At 61.5% G+C, this 13,890-nt stretch overlaps 1 protein-coding gene across 2 annotated transcripts; it reads right to left on the bottom strand.

The window, feature by feature from the left end:
* Positions 1-3,405: 3,405 nt before the first annotated feature.
* LOC141976237 (leukocyte immunoglobulin-like receptor subfamily B member 3) lies at positions 3,406-13,776 on the bottom strand. Of its 2 annotated transcripts, XM_074937088.1 has the most exons (10): positions 12,174-13,776; positions 11,910-11,945; positions 10,818-11,108; positions 9,784-10,068; positions 8,894-8,959; positions 8,098-8,205; positions 7,517-7,544; positions 6,058-6,107; positions 5,384-5,421; positions 3,406-5,094 (listed from the first exon to the last, which is right to left on the bottom strand). In XM_074937088.1, the coding sequence occupies exons 1-10, from the start codon at positions 12,202-12,204 to the stop codon at positions 4,945-4,947; spliced, it is 1,083 nt and encodes a 360-aa protein (XP_074793189.1). In that variant the 5' UTR covers positions 12,205-13,776; the 3' UTR covers positions 3,406-4,944. The 2 variants fall into 2 exon arrangements, with proteins under 2 accessions (XP_074793189.1, XP_074793190.1); XM_074937089.1 differs by lacking the exon at positions 10,818-11,108.
* Between the last annotated feature and the right edge of the window lie 114 nt (positions 13,777-13,890).

Below are 13,890 nucleotides of genomic sequence, written 5' to 3'. Positions count from 1 at the left end.
GAGAGATATATTGTTTTCTTGAACTCCGAGGTGGCCTTGCGTTTTGAGTCCTGGTTTAGTTCTGCAGCAAACCACAGTGATGAACGGAATTCAGAGCACTAATTTACAGAATACTTTTTCCCGCTGTCCTTCTGTCCACCACAATAAACCCTGATATTAACCCACAAAAGTTATTAATAGTTTTTTGCACCAATTTTCACCTGTTTATGTTGTTGTCGTAATAAACACCAATACAGTCCCGGGAAATATTAAATAAAATAAAAACAAAAAATGAAGGGTCCTAAACACACCCCGAAAGGGGTGGTAAGAGGGACATTCCATCCCCTCGATGTTTTGTCCACCAATGAGGCCTCATTTCTGACACCCCAATTTTGGGTCATGGATTTCTGCTCCCCCACTTCTCCCGTGTCCCAGGCGGGCCCCAGCCCGGCCCGTGGGGTCTGTCCGGCGGCCGCTCAGGTTGGACGAATCCTGTCTTTCTGTCTTGCCAACTTTCCCTGCAACATTCATTCGTCCAGGTTTTCATGACGCTGCCTGAACTTCTCACTCACCTTCATTGGCTGAACCCACCACGGGGGGGACATTGGAAGGCTCCGTATCACAGCCGCCCTCTGGGGTGGGGAGATTTGTGGGGCAGGGGAGAAGGAAGCTCTGGGCATTTATACAATAGAAAGACAGGGCGGGGAGGTCTAGGGAGAAATAGGGGAGAGAGAAAAGGGGCTGGGGGACCCCACTGAAGAATGGGGACAGACACTTGGGGAGCCGCAAATGCCATTATTCCAGTGTCAGGGCGAGATGCAGAGTCCCCATACACAAGGGACTGGTGGCTCTGTCTCAGGACCCTGAAGAGGGGGCTGGGATTCTGCAGGATGGGGTAGGGCCTGGTTTGGGGCTGGGTGATGAGCTCTGGTACTGCTGGGGGGATTTAGGGCCAAACGCACCTTGACCAGTGAGGCCCTGGATGGACAGGAGACAACTTGGATCTCTGAGGGGGAGGCTGTAACCAGGGGGCGTCTGGTTTAGTCTCAATGGGGACCCCCCAGCAGGAGCTGGCTGTGAAGGGGCAGGTGTCAGGCGGGTGGGGTGACCGTGGCTGTGAAATGCCGGGTGCCTGGCCCTAAGGAAAGGGAACGGGCAGAGCAGGAAATCCAGCTGGGAAAAGGTTAGTTATCGAGGGTCCGGCCCCACAGTGCCCCGGGCTCCCCACAGACACAGGTGGTGCTCTCCCTTTGATCCTGTATGGAATTTGGGGGACACATTAGAATATTATGATTACCAATATTGTAAAATTGCAATGAGTTATGATATGCCCTATAAGGTATCTGCAAAAATATTATAATTTGCCAGGTATGATAATCTCATTTATGTGTTTGTATCACCTTTGTATTGCAAGTTATATGTCTGGTACGTCTGTAGTTCCAAACTTGTGCTGGGCATCTGGATGACATCCCCAGATCGCCAGGCAACAGCACTGCCTAGCCTGCTTGACGGCCCATCAAGACTGAATGACCCATCCAAGCTATGGATGGGCTCCAGAGGGTCTCTCAAGCCAGCAAACTCACCAACGCTGCTAGGAACCTGATCTATGGACTTTGGAGTCTTTGTATGTACGGGACTGTTTTACCATTCAACATCTCTCTTCTGGTTTTTTCTTTTCTCTTTATAATAAACCTTTAGCTTTAGACATTAAAGGACTGGCTGGCAGTCTGATATTCCGGGTAAGATCCAAACCCACACTGACCTGGTAACATGGCTGACCCTTTGGGGTCAGAAGAACATTTTGGAGAGTGAGCAGAGTCTTTTAAATAACTTGTCACTGTATTGGACCGAGGTGCCGATGGGGCCTTGCCAGGAGAGGACCCCTCAGGGGAGGCTGCGTCCTGCTGCCCTAGGGGGCCGAGCCTCCGCTTCCCTGGCCAAGGGGTTGCCTAGGTGGGTGAACTTCCCCGAGCCACCTGGCACCCCTGTAGGACCCCTCTGTCCACCCCACAGTAACTCTGCCCTAGGTGTGCAGTGAGTCCATCCCCGGGGTATCTCGGCTTCTGCCAATCACAGCCAGGCAGTGCGCGCGGGGGGAGGCTGGGACGTCACCCGCTGCCCCCCATGTCCCGGCGATGCCCAGGGCCCAGCCAGATGCAGCAGAACATCTATTGGGGGGTGGGTCAGGGGTCCCCTGAGACCCCAGTGGGGGGAGGGGAAGTAAGAGCAGAGGGAATTCTGGGTAATGCTCACTCCTATTGCCAGGGGGACATCATGCATCCCAAGAAGCAGGGTTATTGCCCCAGGACTCAGGCGCCCAGCTGGGCTCAACCCCACAGCCAGGTCCCCCAGATACTGCCCTACCCCCAGTATGCCCCCAGCAGCTTCCGGGCAGTGACCTGCAGGGCAAGAGGCATTTGGGGATCTGGGGGTCAGGTTGCCCCTCCCCCTGGTGTCTGGGCCCATGCACCAGGAGTGCATGGACTGTCCCCGTCCCACCCAACCAGCCCCAGCTCCCAGGGGCTGCTCCTTGGGCACCAAGAACCTATTTCCAGGGCTTGTTTTATGGTGATTCCCCGGCCCCGGTACCTGGCCCGGCTGGCGCTGTTCCAGGCTGGGTCGGGTTGGTTCCCCCTGCGGTCATGCTGCACCTGCTCAGCCTGGTTTTGAAGGGCTCCTTGCCGCTGTCCAGGGTTCCCGTATCAGGATTCATGAGCCCTGTGAGCAGGGGCTCCACCGGGGCTCCCACGATTACTCTGAGCATGTCAACATCCCCTACAAAAATCTTCTGGTGTGGAAAAAAGTCTCTGCTTGTCCCTGAAGATGTGTGCATCATGCACCTTCCCGGACCACCCCACGCTGGTGTCAGTGAAATGCCCATGGTGATCCACAGGTGCCTGCAACACCCTGGAGAAGTTCCCTTCCTAGTGATGTTCATCTTCCTATCGCAAGATGGTCAGGTCCAGCGTCCACACAGCGATCACCGGGCACTTCTCCACGAGAGGCTGCTCCCATCTGGGTGTCCTTGCGCCGCAGGGCTGGGGCGAGCTCCGCACACAGGTCCAGGAAGGAGGCTTCCCGCATCCGAACGCGGCTTGTCATCCCAGACCGGACGACGGGTAACTGCAGATAGTGGGGACGGGGGGGCGCAATGACGGGCTCCCCACCACCACCACAGCCACGGCCAGCTTCCTGGTGACTGCCAAGGCCCGCTCCAGCAACATCCTCGTGACCACGGCACCTGGGTGGTCGCCCACCTCGCCCACACTTAAGACCGGCCCTGTCAGGGTCGTCCTTAGGGAAAATGGCGCCCTAGGTGAACTTGTATTTTGGCACCTTGGCCCCTGCTGCCTCCCCCAGCCCCCCCCATATCGCCCCAGCCCCCGCTGCCTCCCCCCTCTTGCCCCGACTCCCTGAGCTCCCCCTTCTGCGCACCCAGGCAGGCTAGTCCAGACCTGCACTCGAGCAGGTACATAGATTTCCCTGCTGGTTTAATACTTAGTTCACCAGACCTGTGTCACCCATGAAGAGGAGTTATTCTCACGGGGACCATGTGGCTGCCGGGCGAGGAAGGGATGGGACTCAGCCGGCTTCCCCGTGCCCCCTCCGGCAGAGAGCTGCGCTGACAGCCCGGTCTCACTTCCCGGCTCTGGGACACACCGAGTGTGTCTCAGCGGCAGGACCCGCTGCTGATGCCTTTCGCACGCACAGGCCAACTCGCACCCTGGCAGAAATCAGGGGGGGCATGTGACCCCCACATACCCCCCCACCACGTCACCTGTCCCAGACCTGCATAACAATGTGATCCCACCACTCAGCGCTCGTTTCCCGAGCCCCAAAGCGACGCTCCGCTGTGTGCAGCCGCCCCGTGATGCCAGAAGGAAGCTGGTGTTGTTTCTTCCCCTGGCACTCAGCCTCTTGGGCAGCTCTGATCCCTGTTCAGACTGGGAGCTCGTGACATCCTGCCTGACCAGCCACGCTGCGTTCACAGCAGTGGAGAGCCGGGCGGGATCCATCCTTTCGCACAGGGGTGGCGGGTGCCCCGGGAACAGGGGCCGTTGGAAAATGCCGCGAAACGCAGTTGGAACAGCGTGGGATGCTGGGAGAGAAAATAAGGCACCATGGGACCTTGAGCCGCCCCCATGACGCGCTGCGATCCACCGCGCCTGCCCACAAGTCCTAGCTGCTGAAGGTGCTGAGTAGCATGGTGGGACAGCTACCCACAATGCACTGCTCTCGCTGTGGACGGTGGCGCACCAAAGGCGGACGCGCTCTGCCGGCAGAGGACGCGCAGTGGGAACGGGCAATAGCGACGTCATCGTGGCGCCTTTTGTCGGCAACACTCTGTAGTGTAGACACGGCCCAACCGCCAGAGGAGCGAAGTTCTGGAGCAGCCTCCCAAGGGACCTCACTGGCTTCAAGACTGAGCTTGAGATGTTTCTGGAGGGGGCGGGATGAGGAGACGTCCCACAACGGCAGGGAGCCGATCCGCGACTGCTAGCAGCAAATCTCTCCGACCGCCGGAGACGGGACACCCGCTGGGGAGGGCTCTGAGTGACGACGGAGGATCCGTTCCCAGGTGTCTGGCTGGAGGGTCTTGCCCACGTGCTCAGGGTCTAACCGGTCGCTGTATCTGGGGTCAGGAAGGAATTTCCCCCCCGGCTCAGACTGGCAGAGACCCTGGGGGGTTTCACCTTCGTCTGTGGCCTGCGGCGCGGGGCACTGGCAGGTTTCAGCTAGTGTCAGTGGTGGATTCTCTGGAAGTCGAAGTCTGTAGCCCGTGATCTGAGGATGTCAGTGACTCAGCCGGAGGCGAGGGGCCTGCTACAGGAGTGGGCGGGGGAGGCTCTGTGGCCTGCGATGTGCAGCAGCTCACACCAGATGAGCACGATGGACCTTTCTGGCCTTAAAGTCAGTGAGTCTGTTGCTCCCTGGGGGCCGGCGCCCCATGGCTATGGGGGGCTCTCACTGCAAGGCCCCCTGGCTCACGCTGATCACGGCGTACACGCTGGGCTGGGTGGGCTCAGGGGCAGGAGCCAGGCCCCCCGGCTTGGCATGCAGCGCCTGGCGGTCCAGCTCGGCGTAGGTGAGACCATCGGTGCCAGGGTCGGGCTCCTGGGGCAGGGAGGGGAGAGAGTCACTGGAGTGTGCGTGTGTGCACCAACCCCCCTCCACACACACACATTCACACAGAGCAGGGCTTGTCTCCTCCCACAGGGGGTGACAGGGACACACTCACACACACACACACACACACACACTTGCAATCTCAGCTGGTGATCCCATAAGCCCCTCCCAGCAACCCAACCCCCACCCCAAAATACTGAGTGTGCCAGATAAGGTGAGTGGGGCCCATGTGGGTCAGGTTGAGGGTCAGGGCCTGTGGGCAGACAGGGACACTTACCAGGGTCTGCGGCTCTTTCCCTTCGTCGACAGAGGAGTCTGCAAAACAGAGAAACCCGCTGAGCTGCACCCCCAGCTGGCCCAGAGCAGGACCCCACACCTAGCTCCGACCCCCCGTCCATCCAGGGGGCTCAGAGACCGGCACAGCCACCCCTCCCCCACCCCACAGCATGGGCCATGGTCATTAGCCCCATGTTACAGAGAGGAAAACTGAGGCACAGAGACGGCAGCAGAGTCTAGAGGGTTATGGCAGGAAGGGGGCTGGGAGTCAGGACTCCTGAGTTCTCTCCCTGGCTCTGGGAGGGGAGTAGGGTCTAGTGGTTAAAGCAGGGGGCTGGGAGCCAGGAGTGGATGGGGATTCCCCACAGGTCACTGGCTGGGAAGGTCCAATGGAGAAGTGAAGGGGGAACCACAAAGCCCCAGGCCTAGGGAGGAGAATGGGGGGCTCACAGAGGGAGTCCCTGAACTAGAGGGGGAGGGGAGGGTGACCTCCAGGGAGCTGGTGGGGGGGAGGCAAGAAGCTCAGCTGACACCAGCTACCTCTGGGACCCTCTCCTTAGTCCCACCCAGCAGCAGCTGTAAATCAGGCCCTGTCCCGTATGGGTGGAGCCCCCACAAGCCCCGCCCCTCCCCAGGGGCCCTGCACCCTGGTACCCCCTTCGGTGTGTTACTCACAGATGGGGTCTTGCTGAGCCAAGGCCTCCAACTTCCCCAACGGGATAGTGCTAAAAGAGAGAAAATCCACTTGTAAATGTCATATCCCCACCTGCGGGGAGATTCCCCAACACACCCAAAGAGCCCCCTCATCCTGCCTCACACTGAACCCTATTCCCTAAGCCCCCCCCCCCCCCCCCGCCACAACCACTGGACCCCACTCCCCTGTCAGAGCTGGGGACAGAACCAGGCAGAGGCAAAATGTGGGTGGGGGCATGCAGGGTCACATGACCCCCCCCCAATTGCTCAGTCACATGGTGCAGCCGGGCCCCCTCCCTGAGGAGCAGCTGAGCTGGGGAGCTGCGCTGGACAGGGAGAGTGTGACAAAGTTGGGGGTTTTCTTTTTTTCCCTTGGTTTTTCCAGTGGTTTGCATGCAGAGTAGGTGGGACGCAGTTTCCCTGGGTGTTACGGGTTGAACGAGGTGATGGGAGAGGGACTTGGTTGGTACAGGGGACCGGTGACGGAACTTGGGACCCCGGCCAATGGCCTGGAGATTGGAGATCCCAGCGACTGGTGACCTGGTGACCGGGAGGCCCAGCTCGGGAGTCACAGCTGGGTCCAGCCAGTGAGAGGACAATGGGCTGTGAAGAGAGGACCCCGGTGACCGGACCAGCCGATTCCAGCCAGAGGGGCCAGAGGACAGAAGAGGGGAGAGGGGGCCCAGGCGACCCTGTTTACCTGGAGAGAAGACAATGGACAGAGGGGGGCTTGGGGCCGGTGAGATCAGATGCCCAGCTGGGAAGCAGGGGGGCTCGGGGCTGGAGCGAGGGAGCAGGCAGAGCCCACCTGGATGCAGGGGAGACTGGGATGTGCTGTGCGGAGGGAGGCCAGGCCTGAGGGGTCTGAGAGTTTCCTGTGCTGGGTTCAGACGCTCAATAAACCCTCCTGTGTTACGCTGGCTGAGAGTCGCTCCAGGCTAGAGATCAGGGGGGCATTATTCCCTCTGGGAGTGGGGGCCCCGGGGGTCCAGAGCGAGGGGACTCCCTGCGGGGGCCCCCGGCAGAGACAGGCGTGCTAAGGCTCAGAGAGGTGCGGCTCCAGGAGGTGGAGGGCCTAACCCCCGAGAGAGAGTGGACCCCCGAGAAGGGCCATCGCACTGAAGGGGGTTCCCCCCAGGGACCGCACGGGGACAAGAGTGGGCACCCCCTGGGAGTCCGTGACAGAGAGGCAGAGGCAGGTGTGGAGGAACAGCTGGGAGCAGCACCGGGGGGGGGGGGTCACTGCTTTCTGGGAGTGGGGGGGGGCGTGGTGTGACTCCAACTGTTCTGGGGTTGTGCCCCTCCACTCTCAGCAGACCCAGGTCACCTCTGAGGAGTCCTGGTTCCCAACCCCCTCTCCCCTCCGAGAGCCGGGGACAGAACCCAGGAGTCCTGTGACCCAGGCAGGTCGACCGGGAGGGAGAGGACCCGGGGTTCCTACCTGCTGGGTCTCGGTGCGGCTCCTTTTCCTGCAGAGGGACAAAAACCAGAATCCCCCATGAGCCGATCGGGATCCCCCGGTCCCAGCGCCCGGCCACTCACCCCCCACAGGGCAGCAGGGATGCGGGGTCTGGGAGGGCCCCCTCTGCTTCTGGGGCTGAGCCTGGATCCCTGCTCGTGGGGGGGGGGCACGGACCAGCAGGGGGCAGCGTAACACCAGAGCATGCGCTGGGGGTGGGGCAGATTAACTCGGGGGGGCTTTTCCTGTCCCCAATCCTCCCTCGTTAGTGACTCCTTATAACGAACCTGATCCACAGGCCGATCAGCTCCCCTGGCATCCTAGTTACCTGAGAGGCACGGTGCCAATGGCTCGTTATACGGGACCTCTCGCTCAGCACTGAAATGCAGCCACCTCTGGGGTGGGACAGCTGTGTGTGTACAGGGGTTACACATGTAACAGCGCCCTCTGCTGCACCCCCCTGCTCCTGGGCTTTCCCGGCACCATCCCTCTCCAAACCGTGGCCCCATCCCGCCCTGCTTAGCGGCAGGTTCAACCCTTCACTCGCTGGGCAGGGCACTTACTGGCTCGGGTTTTTCTGAAGCAGACGAAGGCCACGAGGAGGAGGAGGAGGAGGAGGCCAGCAGCTGCCGCGCTCGCCCCGGCGATGATGGGGGTGGTCAGACCTGGAGCTGCCGGCGATTCCGATCCGTGTGGGAAAGAGCAGCAGGCCGTGAGTGCTGGGAGCGGCTGGTCTGTTCCCACCCCCAGCCCCTCCCACCCCAGGTGGCACCCAAGGGGCTGGGACACCGCAGGGCAGAGGGAGCCAAAAATTCTATGGGGAGGATGTCGGGGGCCCCAGGGCATCAAGTGGGGTCAGAGCAAGCAAAATTTGGGGGATTTGTAGCGCTAGGGGGCGCTGGGCTGCAGGGGGTGGAGGGCTCCATAGGGGGCGCTCTCCCCATCAGTCAGGCCTGGCCTCATTGCCCCAGCATGGCGCTAGGGGGCGCTGTCTGGCTGTCATTTCTAAGGCAGTTCACCCCCTTCCTCATGGCCACACCGACTCAGGCCAATGGGCCCATCTAGCCCGGTATCCTGCCTCCCATGCTGGCTGCTTCTGGCTGCTTCGTGGGGGGCTCCAGGTCACAGCGCCCCCGCGGCTACTGATGGGCCCAACTGCCCCCAGAGGAAGCCTCTGGCTGCCCCGTTAGCAGCGGGTTCGTGTCTGAGCAGGAGGCTTCGCTCCCCTCCCAAATCGGTTGGTGGGGGAGCGGGGAGTCACTGCCCCTGAGAACAGACTCCATCCCCACCCCTGGGCAACCAGTGAGGGAAGCTGCCCCATAATCTGTGACTCAATAGATTCCCCGCCGGCCCCAGTACCTGGACCCGCGCTGCCCGGTTGGGTGGGAGCCGGCACCGCTCCAGGCTGGGTCGGGTCAGTTCCCCCTGCGGGAATAAAACCAGCGTCTGTCGGGGTAGGGGGTGGGGCTGAAACGCCGACTCAGAGATCGTCCCCCACCCTCCGCGACCAGTGGTGGATGAGCTACTGGGCCTATGGGGCTCGTGCCCAGGGGCCCCAGGAAAGTGGGGGGCCCCAGAGCCCTGGCCGCCGGGCCAACAGGATGGGGGAAGGCCAAGCACCTCGACCCTGGTCCCCTGCAGAAGCACGGTGGGGGAGGCAGGGGAAGCCTTAACACCAGGACCTCCGCTGCGGCCCTAGGACGGGAGGAGCTCTCGCTACCCGCCACGGCCTCAGGGCTGGGGGAGCTCTCACTCCCCACTGCGCCACGGGGCCGGGGCATGGGGACAGAGCTTCTTCAGTCTTGGGGCTACTTTTGTACACCGCAACGCGCTCCCATCACACAGAGTCTGTGGCTGCGCCAGGAGCTGGGCCAGATCTCCTGGGTCCCAGCCCAGCACCGTGTCCAACAAGCCACTGCTTCTCCTGCAGCCCCTGCCTCATTCAGCCCTGGCCCGGGCCTAGAGAACAGAGGGGATGCCATCATGGGATTAAATAGGGAGTCATGGTTCCTACACACAAGGAGCAACGTTAAAGTCACCTCCCTGCCCCGAGCCTCCAGGGGCTGCTGCTCCCCCCTGGCTGGGGAACCCCTCAGTGACTCCGTCCGCGCTCCCCGGCTGGGCGTCCTCACTGCGGGGTCAGGGCTCAGGGCACAGCCTGGCTCTGAGGGTCCCGTTGGCACTGAGCCCCCATGAGGGTCTGGCTGGGGGTGGGGCTGGGAACGGGGATGCCGAGCCAGGCCCCTCACCTCTCACCACCAGCTCCACGGGGTCGCTGGGGGACGATGCGGCGGCTGACCCCGATCTGCTGTGATAGGAGCAGCTGTAGCTCCCGCCGTGCTCCCGGCTCACGTTGCTGATGGGAAACACAGCCCCAAACCCCTTCGAATCCACAGGTGGGAAATGGCGTCCCTCTTTATTCAGCACGAACCGCATGCCCTGGTGCTGCCCCCGACACCAGACGGACACGGCTCCCCCCAGGGAGACCCCCCCGCTGGGGCTCAGGGAGATGTTGGGTTTGGGGTAGCTGGGCTCTGCAGGGGGAAGCAGACAGGCCGTGAGACGCAGGCCCCGTCACCCAGTCCTGGGGCCCGTCCTCACCACGCAGCCTCTGTGGGGGGTCAGACCCGGCAGCCCTGGGGATGGGCTCCTGGATGCCTTTCCACAGGGGCCCAGAGTTTCCTCTAAGCCCTGGGCTAACAGCATGAGACATGGAGCAACCCCAGCCCCTGGGGGCCCAGAGCTCTGCTCCCTAGCGGGTGACAGGCCAGTCCAGTCTCTAGGGTCCATTCACGCCCTGGCTTCTCTGCTGGGAGGGCTGGGAGCCAGGACTCCTGGGTTCTCTCCCCAGCTCTAGGAGGGGAATGGGGTCTAGTCAGTGAGAGCAGGGTGGATGGGGGCCAGGACTCCTGGGTTCTGTGCTCAGTACCACCACTGACTTGTAGGGGACTGTGCAAGTCTCTACTATCCACTGAGGTTTATAACCTTCAGCTCCGCCCATCACCCCGTAACTGATGTGTTACCTGGAAAAAGCCCCCCTGCTCTGCAGCTCCCCCTGGAGGCAGGGATCCCCTCTTCCTCTGCCCCAGATCTCCAGTGGCTGCTTCTCCTCCCTGGCTGGGAACCCGGCAGTGACTCCATCCCCGGCTCCCCACGTCCGCTCCGCTGGGCACAGAGATCAGGGCAGAGCCTGGCTCTGAGCGTCCCATTGGTGCAGAGACCCTGAGGGTCTGGCTGGGTTTGGGGCTGGGAGCCGGGCCGCTGAGCCGGGCCCCTCCCTCACCTCCTACAATGATCTCAACGGGGTCGCTGGGATATGACCAGCGATTCTGATCCGTTATGGAGTGATAGTCACAGGTGTAGGTCCCTCCATCTTCCCAGCTGACGCTGGGGATGGGAAATTGAGCCACGGTCCCATCAGGCACCGTCTGCACCTGCCGGTCAGGGTGTCCAGCTTTACGCAGAAAGAACTCCCAGCCCGGGTATGAACCCTCACAGTGGATGGTGACGCTTCCCCCGAGCGCCACCACCCGGCTGGGGCTCACCCAGATAGTGGGTTTGAGAAATTCATGCCCTGCTTTCAAGAAGAGACAGGAGTTAAACAGGAGAGACACAGCCCCCCACCCCCCACCCCAAAGTCCATCCATCATTCAGGCGCTCTAGGAGTCTGTCCTCTACGAGGGTTGGCACTGCCTGCCCATGGGGCCCGGGGGCAGGGGGTTCACCCATACGTAGCTCAGGACCCGGCTGCATAAGAGATCACCTCCCCACCCCCAGCCCCCGGCCCCACCTGAGGCCAGCCAGGGAGCCTGACCAGTGGGACCCCTGCAGCTCTGCCCCCCGCCCTGGGGTTGGAAATAGAGTCTGTGACGAGTGGGAGTCACACAAGACCCACCTTTCCCCAGTCCTTGGGAACACGGGGGGCTGTGAGTGCAGGGGAGGGAGCTGTTGGGGGTGGATCTGGGGGTGGGGGTGGATCTGGGGGGTTCTTCCCCACGGCTGCACTGACTGTGTACATTTTGGTTAACCTGAGGGGATCTAGAGCCCACAGATGGGCCCTATTAGCGTTTGTATGAGCTGAAATAAATCCACGTGCCACCCCCCTCCCCTACGATCCTCACAGCCTGTGGGGGGCAGGACATTGAACCAGGGGACGGTTCCCGTCTGCTTCATCAGACCCCGGAAGCAAGATTTGGCTCCTAGTTACTCCATGGGGTCGGGGGTGGGGGGCACAGGAGAACGGGGCCGGGTCTTAGCTCACAGGGGGAATTTGGGTTGAATCTGGGGGAAGGTTCAGGGCTTAGTTCCTCTTTTCCCCACCCCACCTCCCTCCCCATCCTTGATGTTACTGTCCTCCCTTCAGACTGATACTCACCTCCCCATGCTCTGCTGTGCCCAGTCAGCCAGCAGCCTGGAGAGGAGAGGGCTCGTTAGTGACCAGATCCCAGAGCAACTGGATCCTGCACCCTGGTCTCAGATCCCCCGCCCCCAACCCCCATGGGCACATGCCCTGGTCTCAGATCCCCACCCCCACCATGGGCACATGCCCTGGTCTCAAATCCCCACCCCCCTCATGGGCACACGCCCTGGTCTCAGATCCCCACCATGGGCACATGCCCTGGCTGTCTCCGATACTCACCGAGGAAGAGGACGGTGACAGCAGACGCCATGACGGGGCAGTGGGGGCCCCTCAGCGCTGCCACCAACGCCCCGGAGTTGAGCTCCACTGAGCCTGAGGCCCGAGTGCGAGCGGAATGAGGAACTGCGCCGGGGGCTGCAGCCCCAGGAAGCCCGTGATGCGCTCGGCCCCTTTCTTCCCATCAGATGGTTTCTCTGCAATCTCCAGCCCAAATCTACCACGGTCAGAGCAAAGCCGGCTCCCTGCCATGCCCAGCAAACCACATCCCCTCTGTGACGAAGTGGGACTGTTCTTAATGTTTCCTCTGAATAGTGTGGGGAATAGTTTCCCCTAGGCAGTTCTTAAGTATCTAGGGGGTGGGATAAGGGTGTATGATCATTGCAGAGCCCTAGAGGGCAGGTGTGTGCAGGGGTCTGGACACAGAGAAGGGCCGACACCCTGTTTCCTGGCCACTGATGGCCTGGGCCCTTCCCCCCTGCAAGGTGAGAGCTAAAGGGTTGGAGAACAAAGGAATCAGGTGCCCTTCTGGCCCGGGAAAGGGACAAAGCCCAGAGGAGGAGGGGCTGGAGGGAGTTTCAGTTTGGGGCTGGCTGGAGACATGGAGTGAAGGGCAGATGAGGTTGTCTGGCTCACTGCCCCCCAAAATGGACCCAGCTGAGGGGTCTGGTTCTCTGCACCTACAAGCTCTGTGTTAGACCATGTTCCTGTCGTCTAATAAACCTTCTGTTTTACTGGCTGGCTGAGAGTCATGTCTGACTGCGGAGTTGGGGTTCAGGACCCTCTGGCTTCCCCAGGATCCCGCCTGGACGGACTCGCTGGGGGACGCGCACGGAGGGGCAGAGGAGGCTGAATGCTCCGAGGTCAGACCCAGGAAGGTGGAGCCGGGGGAGCTGTCTGTCCTGCAGACAGGCTGCTCACAGAAAGGAGACTTCCTGGCTTCATGGGGAGCAGATCCAGAGCATCGCCCAGGGACTCCGTGACACCCTCCTGCAGCTGCCTGGTCCCCCCACCCACCCCATCACCTCCCAGCTCCACATGGGAGCTGCCTGGTCTAGGGACCAGCTGGGAACGGAGGAATCTCAGGAGGTGTCAAGAGGTGCCCAGGCTGCCCTGAGCTTTTCCAACAAATCCATCCAACCTCCCTGGAGCAGCAGCCCAGAGCAAAGGAGGGATCTGGCCCCCATGAGCTGGGGAGGGAGGGGTAATTGTAGATCCTGAGTTGTTAAAGGAGCCCCCGATAAATCCGCAAAAGGGGAAGTCTGCCCAGAGCCAGTGCTCGAATCCTGTTTCTGCTACTGCCAGTGAAACTCTGTGTGAACCTGATGGCCGGCACCTGCCCTGTTATATACCCCGGCTCTGGCAGGGGAGTGGGGTCTAGTGACTGGGGGCTGGGGGTGGCTGGGAGCCAGGACTCCTGGGTTCTCTCCCTAGCTCTGGTTCAGAGGTGGGGTCTGGTGCTTTGAGAAAAGGACAGAGATTAGAGGCAGCCCCCTAGCGGTGAAAGGCCCCATGTCCCTTCCCCAGTCCATCCCCCTGGCAGTGGGTCTGCGCAGATCAGGGACCGGGGCAGAGCTCACAGGAAGGGCAGGAGGCAAGAACACGGGGACAGAGCTCAAGAGAAACTGCCCCCCCTCCGGCAGATGCCCCAGCTCTGGCTCCCCAGCTCCTTTGCCCTTCACCCCCCACCCCCGACGTTCACCCATTGGGCCCCTCAGTC

Source organism: Natator depressus, chromosome 23, assembly GCF_965152275.1.
Source record: "Natator depressus isolate rNatDep1 chromosome 23, rNatDep2.hap1, whole genome shotgun sequence".
NCBI classification, from domain to species: domain Eukaryota; kingdom Metazoa; phylum Chordata; order Testudines; family Cheloniidae; genus Natator; species Natator depressus.
Note: the sequence above shows the minus strand (reverse complement) of the source record. Positions and strands in the feature narration are given on the sequence as shown.

Excerpts from the sequence above, each read along its gene's own strand:
- LOC141976237 (XM_074937088.1), bottom strand. The coding sequence starts at position 12,204 with ATGGCGTCTGCTGTCACCGTCCTCTTCCTCG. Across the intron at positions 8,206-8,893 it reads ACCGGGCAGCGCGGGTCCAG|CTCCAGGTCTGACCACCCCC; the intron begins GTACTGGGGCCG and ends AATCGCCGGCAG. Across the intron at positions 5,422-6,057 it reads GGCTCAGCAAGACCCCATCT|ACTCCTCTGTCGACGAAGGG; the intron begins GTGAGTAACACA and ends TCTGTTTTGCAG.